The 16,553-nt window shown below is 44.3% G+C and overlaps 1 protein-coding gene across 1 annotated transcript in view; it reads left to right on the forward strand.

Annotated features, from left to right (window-relative positions):
- The window catches only part of rnf175 (ring finger protein 175), an 82,369-nt gene that overhangs the window by 37,241 nt on the left and 28,575 nt on the right, over positions 1–16,553 (forward strand). Inside the window, exon 4 of the mRNA XM_072496013.1 lies at positions 7,011–7,165. Coding sequence (XP_072352114.1) covers positions 7,011–7,165 — 155 coding nt within the window. The remainder of the gene's footprint in view (positions 1–7,010; positions 7,166–16,553) is intronic.

Raw genomic sequence — 16,553 nt, forward strand, 5'->3', positions numbered from 1 at the left:
TTATACGGCCTGCACCCGATTGAATAACTTTCTTAAAAAGGTCCTTTCTAAAGGGGTTGAAGCACTAGCCAGTGCGGCTTTAAGACTTTTAATGGGTGCAAAAAGAGATTTTCTTACCCCAGTCTAGCCATTTTTCGGATAGATGTCTTTGGGTCTTCCGTCCTTCTGGGCTTCCGTTAACGGTACGATCTTCAGTCTTTCGATGTCCTCCGAATCCTTACCATCGTCTCTGACTCGTTCCGATCTTTTCCGACTCTCTCCGATCGTCGACTCGGCGCTCATCCCCTTTTGCCGAACTACGCCAATTGTAGGAATCTACCGTGCGGTTTAAGTGTAGTCTCGTATACACTTCAAAACTCAGTAGAATTTAAGTTACACTTCTCGGATGTGAAATAAAAATCTTTTAGTGTGTCTATTGATTATAATTGAGAGTCTAAGATCTTCTTGCGGTTACAAATCAAATGTTCTTAAAAAGCCCTTGCCAGCAAAAGACTTTAAGAGAAGTAATTGGCTTAATGGTTACAACAGATTTAACTTTCAAAATACGGTAACGGTTCTTTGCTCAAAGCAAAACAGCTTGCGCAAACTTCAAGAGTTAGAGGGGAAATATGAAAATACAAAATAAGGATAGCGAGTAGTTAAGTAAAAGGTATAGAGTGATCCTGGATAGAAAATGGCTTCCCGAACCTCTATCTTGAAGGAATATGTTATCAGCCTGACTCCATCTGTCCCTACCCCTGATTGGCTTGGATGGGTTTCAAATGCATTTGGTTGGATGGTTAGTTGTCAATCATCAATGTGCAACATATATTCGGATATGTTGCATTTTTAGATGTTTGTGTGTGTTGGAATGTGATATATTCTTTTAATCAATTCTAGTTTTCACAGGTTTATTGCTTAATGCGCCATTATCTGTATTCTGAAAAAGGTGTGTTCATGTAGTCATGGCGACCTTGAGTATGGCTGCATAGCTTTTGCTATTTGAACAATGGTCAGTTTATGATATCAGTTAAATGTTGCATAAGCTTTAGCTAGCTTTTGAATGTTTCAAATTCTGTGCTTTGCCACTGCAAATTCTGCAAGCTGTTTTTTTTTTTTGTAATGCTGAAAACCATTTTAAAATGCATTTTAAACTGGGCTTTAGTATTTACATTAAAATGGTTAAATCAATTACCCTTTCATCAATCAGAAATAGCAAGTTCCCTTCAACTTCCTTAATAATGGATTCTAGCAATTTCCCTATGACAGGTGTTGGGAAACCTGGCCTATAGTTTCCTGCTTTCTGCCTTCTATCTTTGCTTATTTTCAATCTGCTGGGACCCTTCCAGAATCTAAGAAATTTTGGAGGATTATAACCACTGCTTCTACTATCTCTGTAGCCACTTCTCCCCCATGATACAGACCATCTGGTCCTGGGGACTGGACGGCCTTTCGGTCTAGTAGTTTTCCCAGAACCTTTTCCCTGGTGATGGTGATTGTTTTAAGTTCCTCCCTTCCTTTCACTTCTTGATTTTCAAGCATCTTTGGAAAATGTTCCAAGTTTTCTGTACAATGAAGACAGACACCGAATATCCGTATGATGTTTCCGTCATTTCCTTGTTTTTCATTAATAAGTCTCAGATGCACTCTAGAGGACCAACATTCCTTTAGTTACTCTTTTCCTTTTTAAATACTCGTAGAAACTCTTACCACCTGCTTTATTTTTAGCTAACTTTCTCTCATACTCCATTTTCTCCCTCTTTTTCAAGTCTTTCTTTGCTAGTTCTTTTATTACCACCTTTTCCTTGCTTCCTGTCATTCTGCAATGTCAACACCCTTCAATATTCAGGTTCCAGCCTTGCCACCTTTCAACCATGTCTTTGTAATGGCTATCAAATCATATATATTTATTTATATCTGTGCTAACTGTTTGCTCATCGTTATGAATGCTGCACACACTCAGGCACAGAGCCTTTAACTCTGTCCTTTTACCATTTTTGCAATCTCTTGCTTCATCTGCTGGTGCATTGCTTTGTTTTGTGTGTCATGTCACTTCCTGCCACCACTATAGTTATCATTACTCAAGTTGCTATCCTGCTCCTTTACCTTGTTTCTCTTCAATTTACCATATTGTATCTCACATAGATTATCATAGAATTTACAGTGCAGAAGGAGGCCATTCGGCCCATCGAGTCTGCACCGGCTCTTGGAAAGAGCACCCTACCCAAGGTCAACACCTCCACCCTATCCCCATAACCCAGTAAACCCACCCAACACTAAGGGCAATTTTGGACACTAAGGGCAATTTATCATGGCCAATCCACCTAAGCTGCACATCTTTTGGACCGTGGGAGGAATCCGGAGCACCCGGAGGAAACCCACGCACACACTGGGAGGATGTGCAGACTCCGCACAGACAGTGACCCAAGCCGGAATCGAACCTGGGACCCTGGAGCTGTGAAGCAATTGTGCTATCCACAATGCTACCGTGCTGCCCTGATCGCTTCCCCTTACTATTTAGCTCAAAACCGTCTCTACTGCCCGAGTTATACGATCCACCAGAATATTGGTCCCAGCACGGTTCAGGTGAAGACAATCCCAAAGGTATAGCTCCTTTTCCCCAGTACTGGTGCTAGTGCCCCATGAATTGAAAATCATTTCTTCCACATCAGATTTTGAGTAATACATTTAAGTCTCTAATCTTATTTACCCTACTCCAATTCACTTGTGGCTCGGGTGCAATGTGGCTCAAGCCAGAGATTATTACCTTTGTGTTTTTTATTTTATTTTACTGCTCATAATCCCTAAGCAGAATCTTCCTCTTGGTTCTATCTCACTGGTACCCATGTGGACGACCACAACTGGATCCTCTCCACCTCGCATTGGAAGTTCCTCTCCAGTCGCAAATAGATGCCCTGAACCCTGGTACTGGACAGGCAACTCAGCCTCCAAGACTCCAGCTCTTGGCCACAGAGAACTGTGTCTATCCTCTTGGGTATGCTGTATCTTACTGCCACTACATTCCTACACTCCTCCCCACACCACCCCAAACTTGAATGGCCTCCTGCACCATGCTGCCATGATCTGTTTGCTCATCCAACCAAAAAATACTCAAATGTCATAAGTCTGTAGAATATTCTATTTGTATAATAAGGGTTTTCTATACTCTGTTTAAATCACATTTATAAAATCATTGGGTATTTTAAGCACATTTTTCACATTCATGATCAAATCCTGACTATAACAAAAGGAAAATAGCCACAAGGATCACAGTCTGGAATTTGACTTATGATCAAAACTTTAAGATTTGTTTGATTAATCTTGAAGTAATAATGCATTTTCAAATGAGCTATGATAATGCACCTTGTTAACTGTACACATACCAGATTTTGTATGAAAATAAACATGTATGTTAGATGCAAACAATGTGTGATGGCAGCTATGAGCACGTATACACTAGATTTATAGTCATAAAAACATATAAAATGTCGCCACAGTCCCAGAGGACCATAGGCTGCTCTTCCCTTTGAGAGCTGACTGATGGTGATTTAACCTGAGGGTCACCACACTTCGGGCGAGGGACAAGGTTGAGAAGGCGAGGCCTTCATGAATAACCTCAGCCGGTACGAGAATTGAACCCGTGCTGTTGGCGTCGCTCCACACCATGAACCAGCCGTCCAGCCAATCACCTAAATCTCATATAGAACATAGAACATAGAACAATACAGCGCAGTACAGGCCCTTCGGCCCACGATGTTGCACCGAAACAAAAGCCATCTAACCTACACTATGCCATTATCATCCATATGTTTATCCAATAAACTTTTAAATGCCCTCAATGTTGGCGAGTTCACTACTGTAGCAGGTAGGGCATTCCCCGACCTCACTACTCTTTGCGTAAAGAACCTACCTCTGACCTCTGTCCTATATCTATTACCCCTCAGTTTAAAGTTATGACCCCTCGTGCCAGCCATATCCATCCGCGGGAGAAGGCTCTCACTGTCCACCCTATCCAACCCCCTGATCATTTTGTATGCCTCTATTAAGTCTCCTCTTAACCTTCTTCTCTCCAACGAAAACAACCTCAAGTCCATCAGCCTTTCCTCATAAGATTTTCCCTCCATACCAGGCAACATCCTGGTAAATCTCCTCTGCACCCGCTCCAAAGCCTCCACGTCCTTCCTATAATGCGGTGACCAGAACTGTACGCAATACTCCAAATGCCCGGCCGTACCAGAGTGATAATCTCTGAAATACTCACAAAATAAAATTTCCTTTTTCATTTTCCCTTTTGCCTGCTTTATAATTTGCACGCATAAATACCTAAAGAAACTCCGATTTGGTAACGAGGAACTTTAATAATGATGCTGTTCAAGTCTCCCGAGAGACAACAGGTGGCTGTGGACACGTTGCTAAAATGTACCTGCTCCTAAACTGAATTTGAACATAAAGATCCAATTCGGATCATCTGTTATGTTTTGTTGTTACTAATGATTTTAATAGGAGCAGCCTGTTCATATTTTGTGAATTTTCATTAGGTTTTGTGCAGCTGCCACACAGACAAACTTGTAATCATAATGGTGTGAAGCGTAGATCTTGTTTTATGTGCAGTTTGGTACTCAAATTCCAGTTGCACTGTAATCTAAGATGGTTACTGCTATCATGAGGTTAATGGATAGTTTATTTTGGTTGTTGTGATGCACTATCTGCTGTTATAGCATGGCTTTTCACAATCAAGTGGATTGTCCATTTTTAATACTACCCCTGTTTTTAACAAGTAATTTCAATTAGTTTTCGTAAACAAATGGCACTTTAATTCTTGCTTTGAAATCTAGTAATAAAAGGAACAGGCTTACTTAATGGAGAGGAAATTGGGGAGAATGCCATCTTATTTTCAGACCTTTCTGTATAGTAATAATTGCTGCCATTTAACATAAGAATTATTGCAAAGCTGTACGGTAGTAAAATTGTGTGGCCCGTGGCAAACTGTGACCTGGCAGATTGCAGACTTCACTCTCAGGCACTGTAAATTGTAAAACAATTTTTGAGTGTTTCTTGACTTTTAAATTGTGAACTCCTTATAAAAGAAACGGGGCAGAAAAAGTCAGAAAACATTAATTTAAAATACGTGTGGTGTTTGATTAACCCTGTTAACTAAATTAGTATTATGTTTGGTGCAAAATGAGGCAGGGATAATAGAAGAGAAATCTCATTATCATCTTATTAACCCATGGTTTACTGATCATTTAGCACATAAAGGTTAACGTTAAGCAATTAAAAATGTAAATCACAGCTGTTATTTATGTCTGCGCACTAGCCGTACTGTAAATTCAGTCAACTTTATGAACTTCATTTGCAAGACAAGCCAGACCAAAAATCGGTAGTGATGAATTAAATATCCTGCTGCCTTCTAATTATTTAGACCCCCACTTTAGGATTTGCTTGAGGTCTAAGTCCTGTTTAGCTCATTTAAGCCTTTTAATGAGAAAAACATTTAGCCTTCGGGCAACAGTCTGATTTGTCAGGAAATTCCATGGGATATGATGTATGGATAAGTAAAATTTGTGCTAATATAATCCAGATGGTAATGGTGCCATTAAACAATAAAGTAGATGATGTGTTTTTCTATATCCAGATGTTGACTACCAGCACCAGTATTATTAAGAGTGCAGACGCACAACTGTGTCTTGTTTTATCAAATGACTACTGAATTTTGCACAGTCCAGCAGGATAGTATGTCCACAATACTTCAGTTGTTTTGGAAATGCTTATTGCTATTTTTCCTGGATTCTATTGTGTTATTGCTGTATTCCATAAAATAGTTGAAATAAATTTGTGATAACCTAATTCACTTCTCAAAATTATGGTGTGAAATAAATTAAGAAATCTATTGGTAAGGGATTTCCAATCAACTTCCTGAATGAGAATCTAGATCTTGATCTAACAAGGAAAGTCCACTTTTAAGTGATTTTAATTTCAGAAGTTGTTTATTTTCCCTTCCAATTAATAGTCAGTTTTTAAATGGACCAGCTCCTACAAATGGAGTTGTTATTCTACAATTAACTTCAGAAATAGCATCAACAGCATTTGATCCACACTTATTCCTGATCTGAGCATAGAATGTGCTATAATCTATTAAATGTTTTTTATTGATTCAGAAGAAATGTAAAATCTCTTGCCCTAAAATGTTCCAGTTTTTCTGATGCAGACTAATGTTCAAAAGTACGAAATTGTGAGGGGAAGAGATAGGGTGGACAGGATAAAATGGTTTCCCTTGGTGGAGAATTTTAGAAGCAGGGGACATAGATTCAAGAAAACTGGCAGAAGGTGTCGAGGCGACATGAGAAAAATATTTTTTATGCAGAGGGTAATAGGAATTTGAAATCCACTGCCCGAGTTGGTGGTGGAGACAAGAGACCCTAAACTCTTTTAAAAGGTACCTGGATCTGCACCTTAAGTGCTCTAAGCTACAGGGCTAGGGACCAGGTTCAGGAAGGTGGGGTTAGAAAGGGCACCTGGGTGTCCTCAGACTGGCATGGACGAGATGGGCTGAATGGCCTCCTTCTGTGCTGTACCTTTTCTATGATTCTAAGTGTAACCCTATGTTAAAATAATATCTATATTGTTGTAGTATTGAAATTTTTTCACCAAAGATTGATTCTTTTAGACTAATTAATTAATCAGCGAAGGACTCAATTTTTAAATGGAGTTCAATGAATTGAGATTTATATTTACATTACACCAACAGGCTAGCAGTATGTTTATCAGCATTTAGATTGTAGATCTTCTATAGTTTTATTTTTAATTCAAATTCCTGTTTAACTTCACCACAAGGTGAAAACTCTGACCATGATATTGTCTTACTATAAATATAATGGCAGGGTAAAACTGGATCATTAAACATTTATCTAATTTGTCAGCTATGAAAATAAACAACATTTACTAACTTTGTTTTATTTAATGATGATATGTAGAAATTGTGCTGTAGGCTGATAAATGTTCATAATGAACTTTTGCATTTTCTTTGACAGCTGGTCACCTTGCTCCAGATGTGGATTGTTCCTTTATATTTCACAGTAAAACTTTACTGGTGGCGCTTTCTCTCCACATGGGGGATGTTCTCTGTTATTACCAGTTATGTCATCTTCAGAGCTACCCGTAAACCCCTTTCTCGAAGAACACCACGGTATGTACTCGAGTGAGAATTGGGTCTTTTTCACTATTCATTTGTTCTGCCTTAGGAATTATGTGTTGTATGGCTAAGATAGTGAGCAATTTATATTTAACACTGATAAGTAATAGGCAGATGCAGTTTTATTGTACATCTAGGGCATGACTCAATCCCTCATGGAATAATTTGACATCTGCATTGAGTATTCATGAGCTATTTATTGTTAACACAAACAGCTTCCTTGAGGAATTTTTAATTTTATGTGTATATAGTTTTAAATTATTCTTTACAACAGCTTAATCATCAAAAATAGTACAAAAATGCAATCTCCATTGTTTGCAAAGTACCATGCATGAAATCAACATTAAGTCCCATGTGCAACTCCTATTTTAATAATGTTTATTGTCACAAGTAGGCTTACATTGCAATGAAGTTACTGAAAAGCCCCTAGTCGCCACATTCCGGCGCCTGTTCGGGTACACAGAGGGAGAATTTAGATTGTCCAAATTACCTAACAGCACTTCTTTCGGGACTAGTGGGAGGAAACCGGAGGAAACCCACGCAGACACGGGGAGAACGTGCAGACTCCGCACAGACAGTGACCCAGTCGGGAATCGTACCTGGGACCTTGGCGCTGTGAAGCCACAGTGCTAACCGCTGTTACCGTGCTTCCCTTATTTAATCTATTTTTATTGTAAATGTATGCACCTACATTTTCAGAATCTAATTCTGTACCTCGTATTTTAACTTCATGTGCGAATACAATTTATGCTCTCAACACTTAAGTGGAACAGTCCAAACCCCTAACCTTTGACAGTTTGATTGAATCAAGTTGTATTCTTTTGTTTGCTTCTTTCTGTAAAATAGAACCTTGTGGCGCATTCCTCCAGTCTCTTGGTTAATATATGTGTGCATCACAAAATCTTCTTAACGTGCTTTCACTGAAGGCCTGCCACTAAGATTTGATTTATAACAGCATGTGTGTGTTTGCATTTGTATACATTCTGAGATACTGTTCTGAGTTAAAGGATATGTAACTTGCTAGCAATAGGGAGTTTTATGTTGTATAGGCACGGACATCTCGGGCACTGATTGATTCACAGTGACTAAATAAATTATGTTCTGTTCTAATCCTCCAGCCCTACAATCCTCCAAGAACTTGTGTTCCTCCAAACTTGGCTTCTTGCGCACCCCCACTTCATTTGACCCACACCACAGCCTTCTAGGCAAAGGAACAAATGAAATAGGATCAAGAGTAGACTATGACTTTAACCTGCTCAGCTATTCACGAACATCATAGCTGATCTTCAACCTTATTAAATTTATTCTGAAACAATGCCAAATAGCTGGCCATAAGTGGAAACAATTTGCTCAAGTTAAAGTACAGAGAATAACCATCCAGGAAGGTTGTGATCAAAATAATAAAATCTACTTAAAGTAATTTTAATTTCAGAAGTTGTTTATTTTTTTCTTCCAATTTTTCAGTCAGTTTTTAAATTGATCGGCTCCTACAGATGGAATATGCGTCAATTACTTCATAAACGGCCTCAACAGCATTTGATCTACATATAGTTCTGATTTGGGCATAGAATGTGTTACAATCTATAAAGTGCTTTTACTGATTCAGAGGAAATGTAAACTCCTTTGCCCTAAAAGATTTCAGTTTTGGCACGTTACAGCCTTCTGAACTTAATATTGAGTTCAACAATTTCAGACTGCAAAATTTCCCCTACACCTTCACCCCACTTGTTTCTTATCAATTTATTTTCATTTCTTCCAGCGATCTATTTTTCCCTCACCACTGTCTCCCCTTCCCCACTCCACCCTTGTAGGGTCATCTGTTCCTTGTTCCAGGTTATCCCTTTGTTCTGCCATTAACACTTTCTGATCTCTTAATGTACTTCTTTGTTCTGCCATCAATATATTCTGATCTCTTGTGCCACTAACATCATCCTTCTTAGCCATGATCACCACCATTTACATTCTTCTGTCTTTTTGTCCACAACATTTTTGTCAATCTCTCTCTATAGCCTCCACCTATCGCTGGCGCTTTATCCAGCCCCCTGCTCCACCCCCCCCCCTCCACCCCCCCCACAACAGTATAAATCTCATTCTATTTCCAGTTCTCTAGCTTTGACGAAGCGTCATCCAGACTCAATGTTAGCTCCATTCTCTCTCCACAGATGCTGTCAGATCTGCTGAGATTTTCCAGTATTTTCTGTTTTTGTTTCAGATTCCAACATCCGCAGTAATCTGCTTTTATCTCAGTTTTCTGGTGTTCATTAAATCACTTTTTTACATGGACTGAAGTTCAGAAGTACAAATGAAATGAAAATCGCTTATTGTCACAAGTAGGCTTCAAATGAAGTTACTGTGAAAAGCCCCTAGTCACCACATTCCGGCGCCTGTTCGGGGAGGCTGGTACGGGAATTGAACCGTGCTGCTGGCCTGCCTTGGTCTGATTTCAAAGCCAGCGATTTAGCCCTGTGCTAAACAGCCCAGTTAAAATAATACAATAATCTTTTATTGCCACAAGTATGAGTTACTGTGAAAAGCCCCCAGTCGCCGCATTCCGGCACGGGAATTGAACCCACGCTGCTAGCCTTGTTCTGCATTACAAACCAGCTGTCTAGCCCACTGAGCTAAACCAGCCTCTCAATAGCTGTGGTATTGAAATGCTTGGGGAGTTGCTCATTCGGAGAGCTGATACAGACACGATGGGCCAAATGGCCACCTCCTACACCGTTCCAATTCTGTGATTCTGAATAGCAAAGTTTGATTCAAAGAACAATACAGCACAGGAACAGGTCCTTCGGCCCTCCAAGCTTGTACCAGTCATGATACCACCCTTGGCCTAAACCCTCAGCACTTCCTAGTGCCGTATCCCTCTATACCCACCCTATCCATGTATTTGGGGGGATGCCTTTTGAACACTATTAATGTACCTGCTTCCTCAACACCTCCTGGCAGCACGTTCCAGGCACTCACCACTCTTTGCATAAAAAAACTCTGCCCGCGCATCTCCCGTAAACTTTGCCCCACAGACCTTAAACCTATGCTCCTTGGTGACTGACTCCACCACCCTGGGAAAGGGTGCCTGCCCATTCACTCTATCTGTGCCTCTCATAATCTTGTAGACCTCTATCAGGTCACCCCTCAACCTCCGTTGTTCCAATGAAAACAGTCCGAGAGTATTCAGCCTCTGCATACCTAACATCCTCCAGACCAGGCACATCCTGGTAAATCTTCTCTGCACCCTCTCTAAAGCCTCCACATCCTTCTGGTAGTGTGGTGACCAGAATTGTGCGCAATATTCCAAGTGCGGCCTTATCAAGGTTCCATACGACTGTGGCGTGACTTGCCAGTTTTTTCATACTCAGTGCCCCGTCCAATGAAGGCAAGCATTCCTTTTCCTTTCTTGACTACCTTGTCCACTTGTGTTGCTGCATTCAAGGATCTGTGGACCTGAATGCCCAGATATCTCTGATTTTCTATATTCCTAAGAGTTTTGCCATTTACAATATATTTCCCCTCTATGTTAGACCTACCAAAATGCATTACCTCACATTTGTCTGGATTAAACTCATTTGCCATTTACCTGCACAAGTCTCCAACCTATCGATGTCCTGCTGTATTTCTGACAATCCTCAACACTAACTGCCACTCCACCTACCTTGGTGTCATCCGCGAACTTACTAATCAGCCCAGCTACATTTTCCTCCCAATCGTTTTGTATGCGACAAACAACAGGCCCCAGCACAGATCCCTGTGGAACACCACTAATCACAACCTTCCGTTCAGAAAAACATCCTTCTACTGCTACCTTTTTGCCTTCTGTGACTGAGCCAGTTCTGTATCCATCTTGCCACCTCACCTCTGATCCCGTGTGATTTCACCTTTTGTACCAGTCTGCGATGATGCACCTTGTCAAAGACTTTACTGAAGTCCATGTAAACAACATTCACCGCCCATCAATCTTCCTTGTCACCTCCTCAAAACATTTGAACAAGTTAGTGAGGCTCCCCTTCACAAAACCATGCTGTCTATTGCTAATGGGTCCATTTGTTTCCAAATGGGTATAAATCCTGTCCCTGAGAATTCTCTCCAATAATTTACCTACTACCGATGTGAGGCTCACCGGCCTGTAGTTTCCTGGATTATCCCTGTTACCTTTCTTTTTTTATTTTTTTATAATATTTTATTGAAAATTTTTGGTCAACCATCACAGTACATTGTGTATCCTTCACACAATAATATAACAGTATAAATACCAATGACCTGTTTTATAAACAAAGAATAAATAATATATAACAAAAACGAAAACTAAAACTAAATGGCAACTGCCTTGTCTCCGATAAACACTCTCCAAAAATATGATTTAACAGTCCAATATACAATTATTTATAGCAACGACCTATACATATTATACATATATATTAATAACCCTGAGACTCTTTCTGGTTCTCTCCCCCCCCCCCCCCCCCCCCCCCCCCCCCGGGCTGCTGCTGCTGCCTTCTTCTTTTCCATTCCCTCTATCTTTCTGTGAGGTATTCGACGAACGGTTGCCACCGCCTGGTGAACCCTTGAGCCGATCCCCTTAGGACGAACTTAATCCGTTCCAGCTTTATAAACCCTGCCATGTCGTTTATCCAGGTCTCCACCCCCGGGGGCTTGGCTTCCTTCCACATCAACAGTATCCTGCGCCGGGCTACTAGGGACACAAAGGCCAAAACATCGGCCTCTCTCGCCTCCTGCACTCCCGGCTCTTGTGCAACCCCAAATATAGCCAACCCCCAGCTTGGTTCGACCTGGACCCCCACTACTTTCAAAAGCACCTTTGTCACCCCCACCCAGAACCCCTGTAGTGCCGGACATGACCAGAACATGTGGGTGTGATTCGCTGGGCTTCTCGAGCATCTCGCACACCTATCCTCTACCCCCAAAAATTTACTGAGCCGTGCTCCAGTCATATGCGCCCTGTGTAACACCTTAAATTGAATCAGGCTTAGCCTGGCACACGAGGACGATGAGTTTACCCTACTTAGGGCATCCGCCCACAGCCCCTCCTCAATCTCCTCCCCCAGCTCTTCTTCCCATTTCCCTTTCAGCTCATCTACCATAATCTCTCCCTCGTCCCTCATTTCCCTATATATATCTGACACCTTACCGTCCCCCACCCATGTCTTTGAGATTACTCTGTCCTGCACCTCATGCGTCGGGAGCTGCGGGAATTCCCTCACCTGCTGCCTCGCAAAAGCCCTCAGTTGCATATATCGGAATGCATTCCCTTGGGGCAACCCATATTTCTCGGTCAGCGCTCCCAGACTTGCGAACTTCCCATCTACAAACAGATCTTGCAGTTGCGTTACTCCTGCTCTTTGCCATATTCGAAATCCCCCATCCATTCTCCCCGGGGCAAACCTGTGGTTATTTCTTATCGGGGACCCCACCAAGGCTCCCGTCTTTCCCCTATGCCGTCTCCACTGTCCCCAAATTTTCAAAGTCGCCACCACCACCGGGCTTGTGGTGTATTTCTTCGGTGAGAACGGCAATGGGGCCGTCACCATAGCTGATAGGCTAGTCCCCCTACAGGACGCCCTCTCCAATCTCTTCCACGCCGCTCCCTCCTCTTCTCCCGTCCACTTACTCACCATTGAGATATTGGCGGCCCAGCAGTACTCACTTAGGCTCGGTAGTGCCAGCCCCCCCCCTATCCCTACTACGCTGTAAGAATCCCTTCCTCACTCTCGGGGTCTTCCCGGCCCACACAAAACTCATGATACTCTTTTCGATCCTTTTGAAAAAAGCCTTCGTGATCACCACCGGGAGGCACTGAAACACAAAGAGGAATCTCGGGAGGACTACCATTTTAACCGCCTGCACCCTCCCTGCCAGTGACAGGGATACCATGTCCCATCTCTTGAAATCCTCCTCCATTTGTTCCACCAATCGCGTTAAATTTAACCTATGCAATGTACCCCAATTCTTAGCTATCTGGATCCCCAAGTAACGAAAGTCCCTTGTTACCTTCCTCAGCGGAAAGTCCTCTATTTCTCTGCTCTGCTCCCCTGGATGCACCACAAACAACTCACTTTTCCCCATGTTCAGTTTATATCCTGAGAATTCTCCAAACTCCCGAAGTGTCCGCATTATCTCTGGCATCCCCTCCGCCGGGTCCGCTACATATAACAACAAATCATCCGCATACAGAGATACCCGGTGTTCTTCTCCTCCTCTAAGTATTCCCCTCCACTTCTTGGAACCCCTCAATGCTATTGCCAGGGGCTCAATCGCCAGTAAACAGTTATGGGAACAGAGGGCATCCCTGCCTTGTCCCTCTATGGAGCCGAAAGTATGCAGATCCCCGTCCATTCGTGACCACACTCGCCACTGGGGCCCTATACAACAGCTGCACCCATCCAACATACTCATCTCCAAAACCAAATCTCCTCAGCACCTCCCACAAATAATCCCACTCCACTCTATCAAATGCTTTCTCGGCATCCATCGCCACCACTATCTCCGCTTCCCCCTCTGGTGGGGGCATCATCATTACCCCTAGCAGCCTCCGTATATTCGTATTCAGCTGTCTCCCCTTCACAAACCCGGTTTGGTCCTCATGGACCACCCTCGGGACACAATCCTCTATCCTCACTGCCATTACCTTGGCCAGAATCTTAGCGTCTACATTTAGGAGGGAAATAGGTCTATAGGACCCGCATTGCAGCGGGTCCTTTTCCTTCTTTAGGAGAAGCGATATCGTTGCCTCAGACATAGTCGGGGGCAGCTGTCCCCTTTCCTTTGCCTCATTAAAGGTCCTCATCAGTAGCGGGGCGAGGAAGTCCACATATTTCCTGTAAAATTCAACTGGGAATCCATCCGGTCCCGGAGCCTTCCCCGCCTGCATGCTCCTAATTCCTTTCACTACTTCCTCTATTTCAATCTGTGCTCCCAGTCCCACCCTTTCCTGCTCCTCCACCTTGGGAAATTCCAGCCGGTCCATAAAGCCCATCATTCTCTCCCTCCCATCCGGGGGTTGAGCTTCGTATCATTTTTATATAAAATGTCTTGAACACTCCATCCACTCTCTCCGCTCCCCGCTCCATCTCTCCTTCCTCATCCCTCGCTCCCCCTATTTCCCTCGCTGCTCCCCTCTTCCTCAATTGGTGGGCCAGCAACCTGCTCGCCTTCTCCCCATATTCGTACTGTACACCCTGTGCCTTCCTCCACTGTGCCTCTGCAGTACCCGTTGTCAGCAAGTCAAATTCTACGTGTAGCCTTTGCCTTTCCCTGTACAGTCCCTCCTCCGGTGCCTCCGCATATTGCCTGTCCACCCTCAGAAGTTCTTGCAGCAACCGCTCCCGTTCCCTACTCTCCTGCTTTCCTTTATGTGCCCTTATTGATATCAGCTCCCCTCTAACCACTGCCTTCAGCGCCTCCCAGACCACTCCCACCTGGACCTCCCCATTATCATTGAGTTCCAAGTACTTTTCAATGCACCCCCTCACCCTTAGACACACCCCCTCATCTGCCATTAGTCCCATGTCCATTTTCCAGGGTGGGCGCCCTTCTGTTTCCTCCCCTATCTCCAAGTCCACCCAATGTGGAGCGTGATCCGAAATGGCTATAGCCGTATACTCCGTTCCCCTCACCTTCGGGATCAACGCCCTTCCCAAAACAAAAATGTCTATTCGCGAATAGACTTTGTGGACATAGGAGAAAAACGAGAACTCCTTACTCCTAGGTCTGCTAAATCTCCACGGGTCTACTCCTCCCCTCTGCTCCATAAAATCTTTAAGCTCCTTGGCTGCTGCCGGCCTCCTTCCAGTCCTGGACCTCGACCTGTCCAGCCCTGGTTCCAACACCGTATTGAAATCTCCCCCCATTACCAACTTTCCCACCTCTAGGTCCGGGATGCGTCCTAGCATACGCCTCATAAAATTGGCATCATCCCAGTTCGGGGCATATACGTTTACCAAAACCACCGTCTCCCCCTGGAGTTTGCCACTCACCATCACGTATCTGCCCCCGCTATCCGCCACTATAGTCTTTGCCTCAAACATTACCCGCTTCCCCACTAATATAGCCACCCCCCTGTTTATCGCATCTAGCCGCGAATGGAACACCTGCCCCACCCAACCTTTGCGTAGTCTCACCTGGTCTATCAGTTTCAAGTGCGTTTCCTGTAACATTACCACGTCTGCCTTAAGTTTCTTAAGGTGTGCGAGTACCCGTGCCCTCTTTATCGGCCCGTTCAGCCCTCTCACGTTCCACGTGATCAGCCGGGTTGGGGGGCTTTTTACCCCCCCCCCCCCCCCCCCCTTGTCGATTAGCCATCCCCTTTTTCCAGCTCCTCACCCGGTTCCCATGCAGCTGTGTCCCCCCCAGGCGGTGCCCCCCCGCCCATCCCACCCCATACCAGCTCCTCCCTCTCCCCAGCAGCAGCAGCCCAATAATTCCCCCCTCCCACTCCCACCCCCCCGCGCTAGATCCCCCACTAGCGTAGTTACACCCCCCATGTTGCTCCCAGAAGTCAGCAAACTCTGGCCGACCTCGGCTTCCCCCCCGTGACCTCGGCTCGCACCGTGCGACGCCCCCTCCTTCCTGCTTCCCTATTCCCGCCATGATTATCATAGCGCGGGAGCCGAGCCCGCGCTTCCCCCTTGGCCCCGCCCCCAATGGCCAACGCCCCATCTCTTCCACCTCCTTTCCTCCCCCCACCACCTGTGGAAGAGAGAAAAGTTACCACATCGCAGGATTAATAACATAAAACTCCTCTTTCCCCCCTTTTTACCCCCCTCTTCGCCCCCCCATACTCGCCCCACCACTTTGTTTCAAACGTTCTTTTTTATTAATAACCCGCTCATTCCAATTTTTCTTCCACGATAAAAGCCCACGCCTCATCCGCCGTCTCAAAGTAGTGGTGCCTCCCTTGATATGTGACCCACAGTCTTGCCGGCTGCAGCATTCCGAATTTTATCTTCTTTTTGTGAAGCACCGCCTTGGCCCGATTAAAGCTCGCCCTCCTTCTCGCCACCTCCGCACTCCAGTCTTGGTATACGCGGATCACTGCGTTCTCCCACTTACTGCTCCGAGTTTTCTTTGCCCATCTCAGGACCATCTCTCTGTCCTTAAAACGGAGGAATCTCACCACTATGGCTCTAGGAATTTCTCCTGCTCTCTGTCCTCGCGCCATCACTCAGTATGCTCCCTCCACCTCCAGCAGACCCGCCGGGGCCTCCGCTCCCATTAACGAGTGCAGCATCGTGCTCACATATGCCCCGACGTCCGCTCCCTCCGCACCTTCAGGAAGACCAAGAATCCTTAGGTTGTTCCTCCTCGCGTTGTTCTCCAGCCTTTCCACACATCGTTTATGGTGTGCCTCGTGCACCTCCGTCTTCAC

This window comes from Scyliorhinus torazame, chromosome 3 (assembly GCF_047496885.1).
Source record: "Scyliorhinus torazame isolate Kashiwa2021f chromosome 3, sScyTor2.1, whole genome shotgun sequence".
Classification (NCBI taxonomy): Eukaryota; Metazoa; Chordata; class Chondrichthyes; order Carcharhiniformes; family Scyliorhinidae; genus Scyliorhinus; species Scyliorhinus torazame.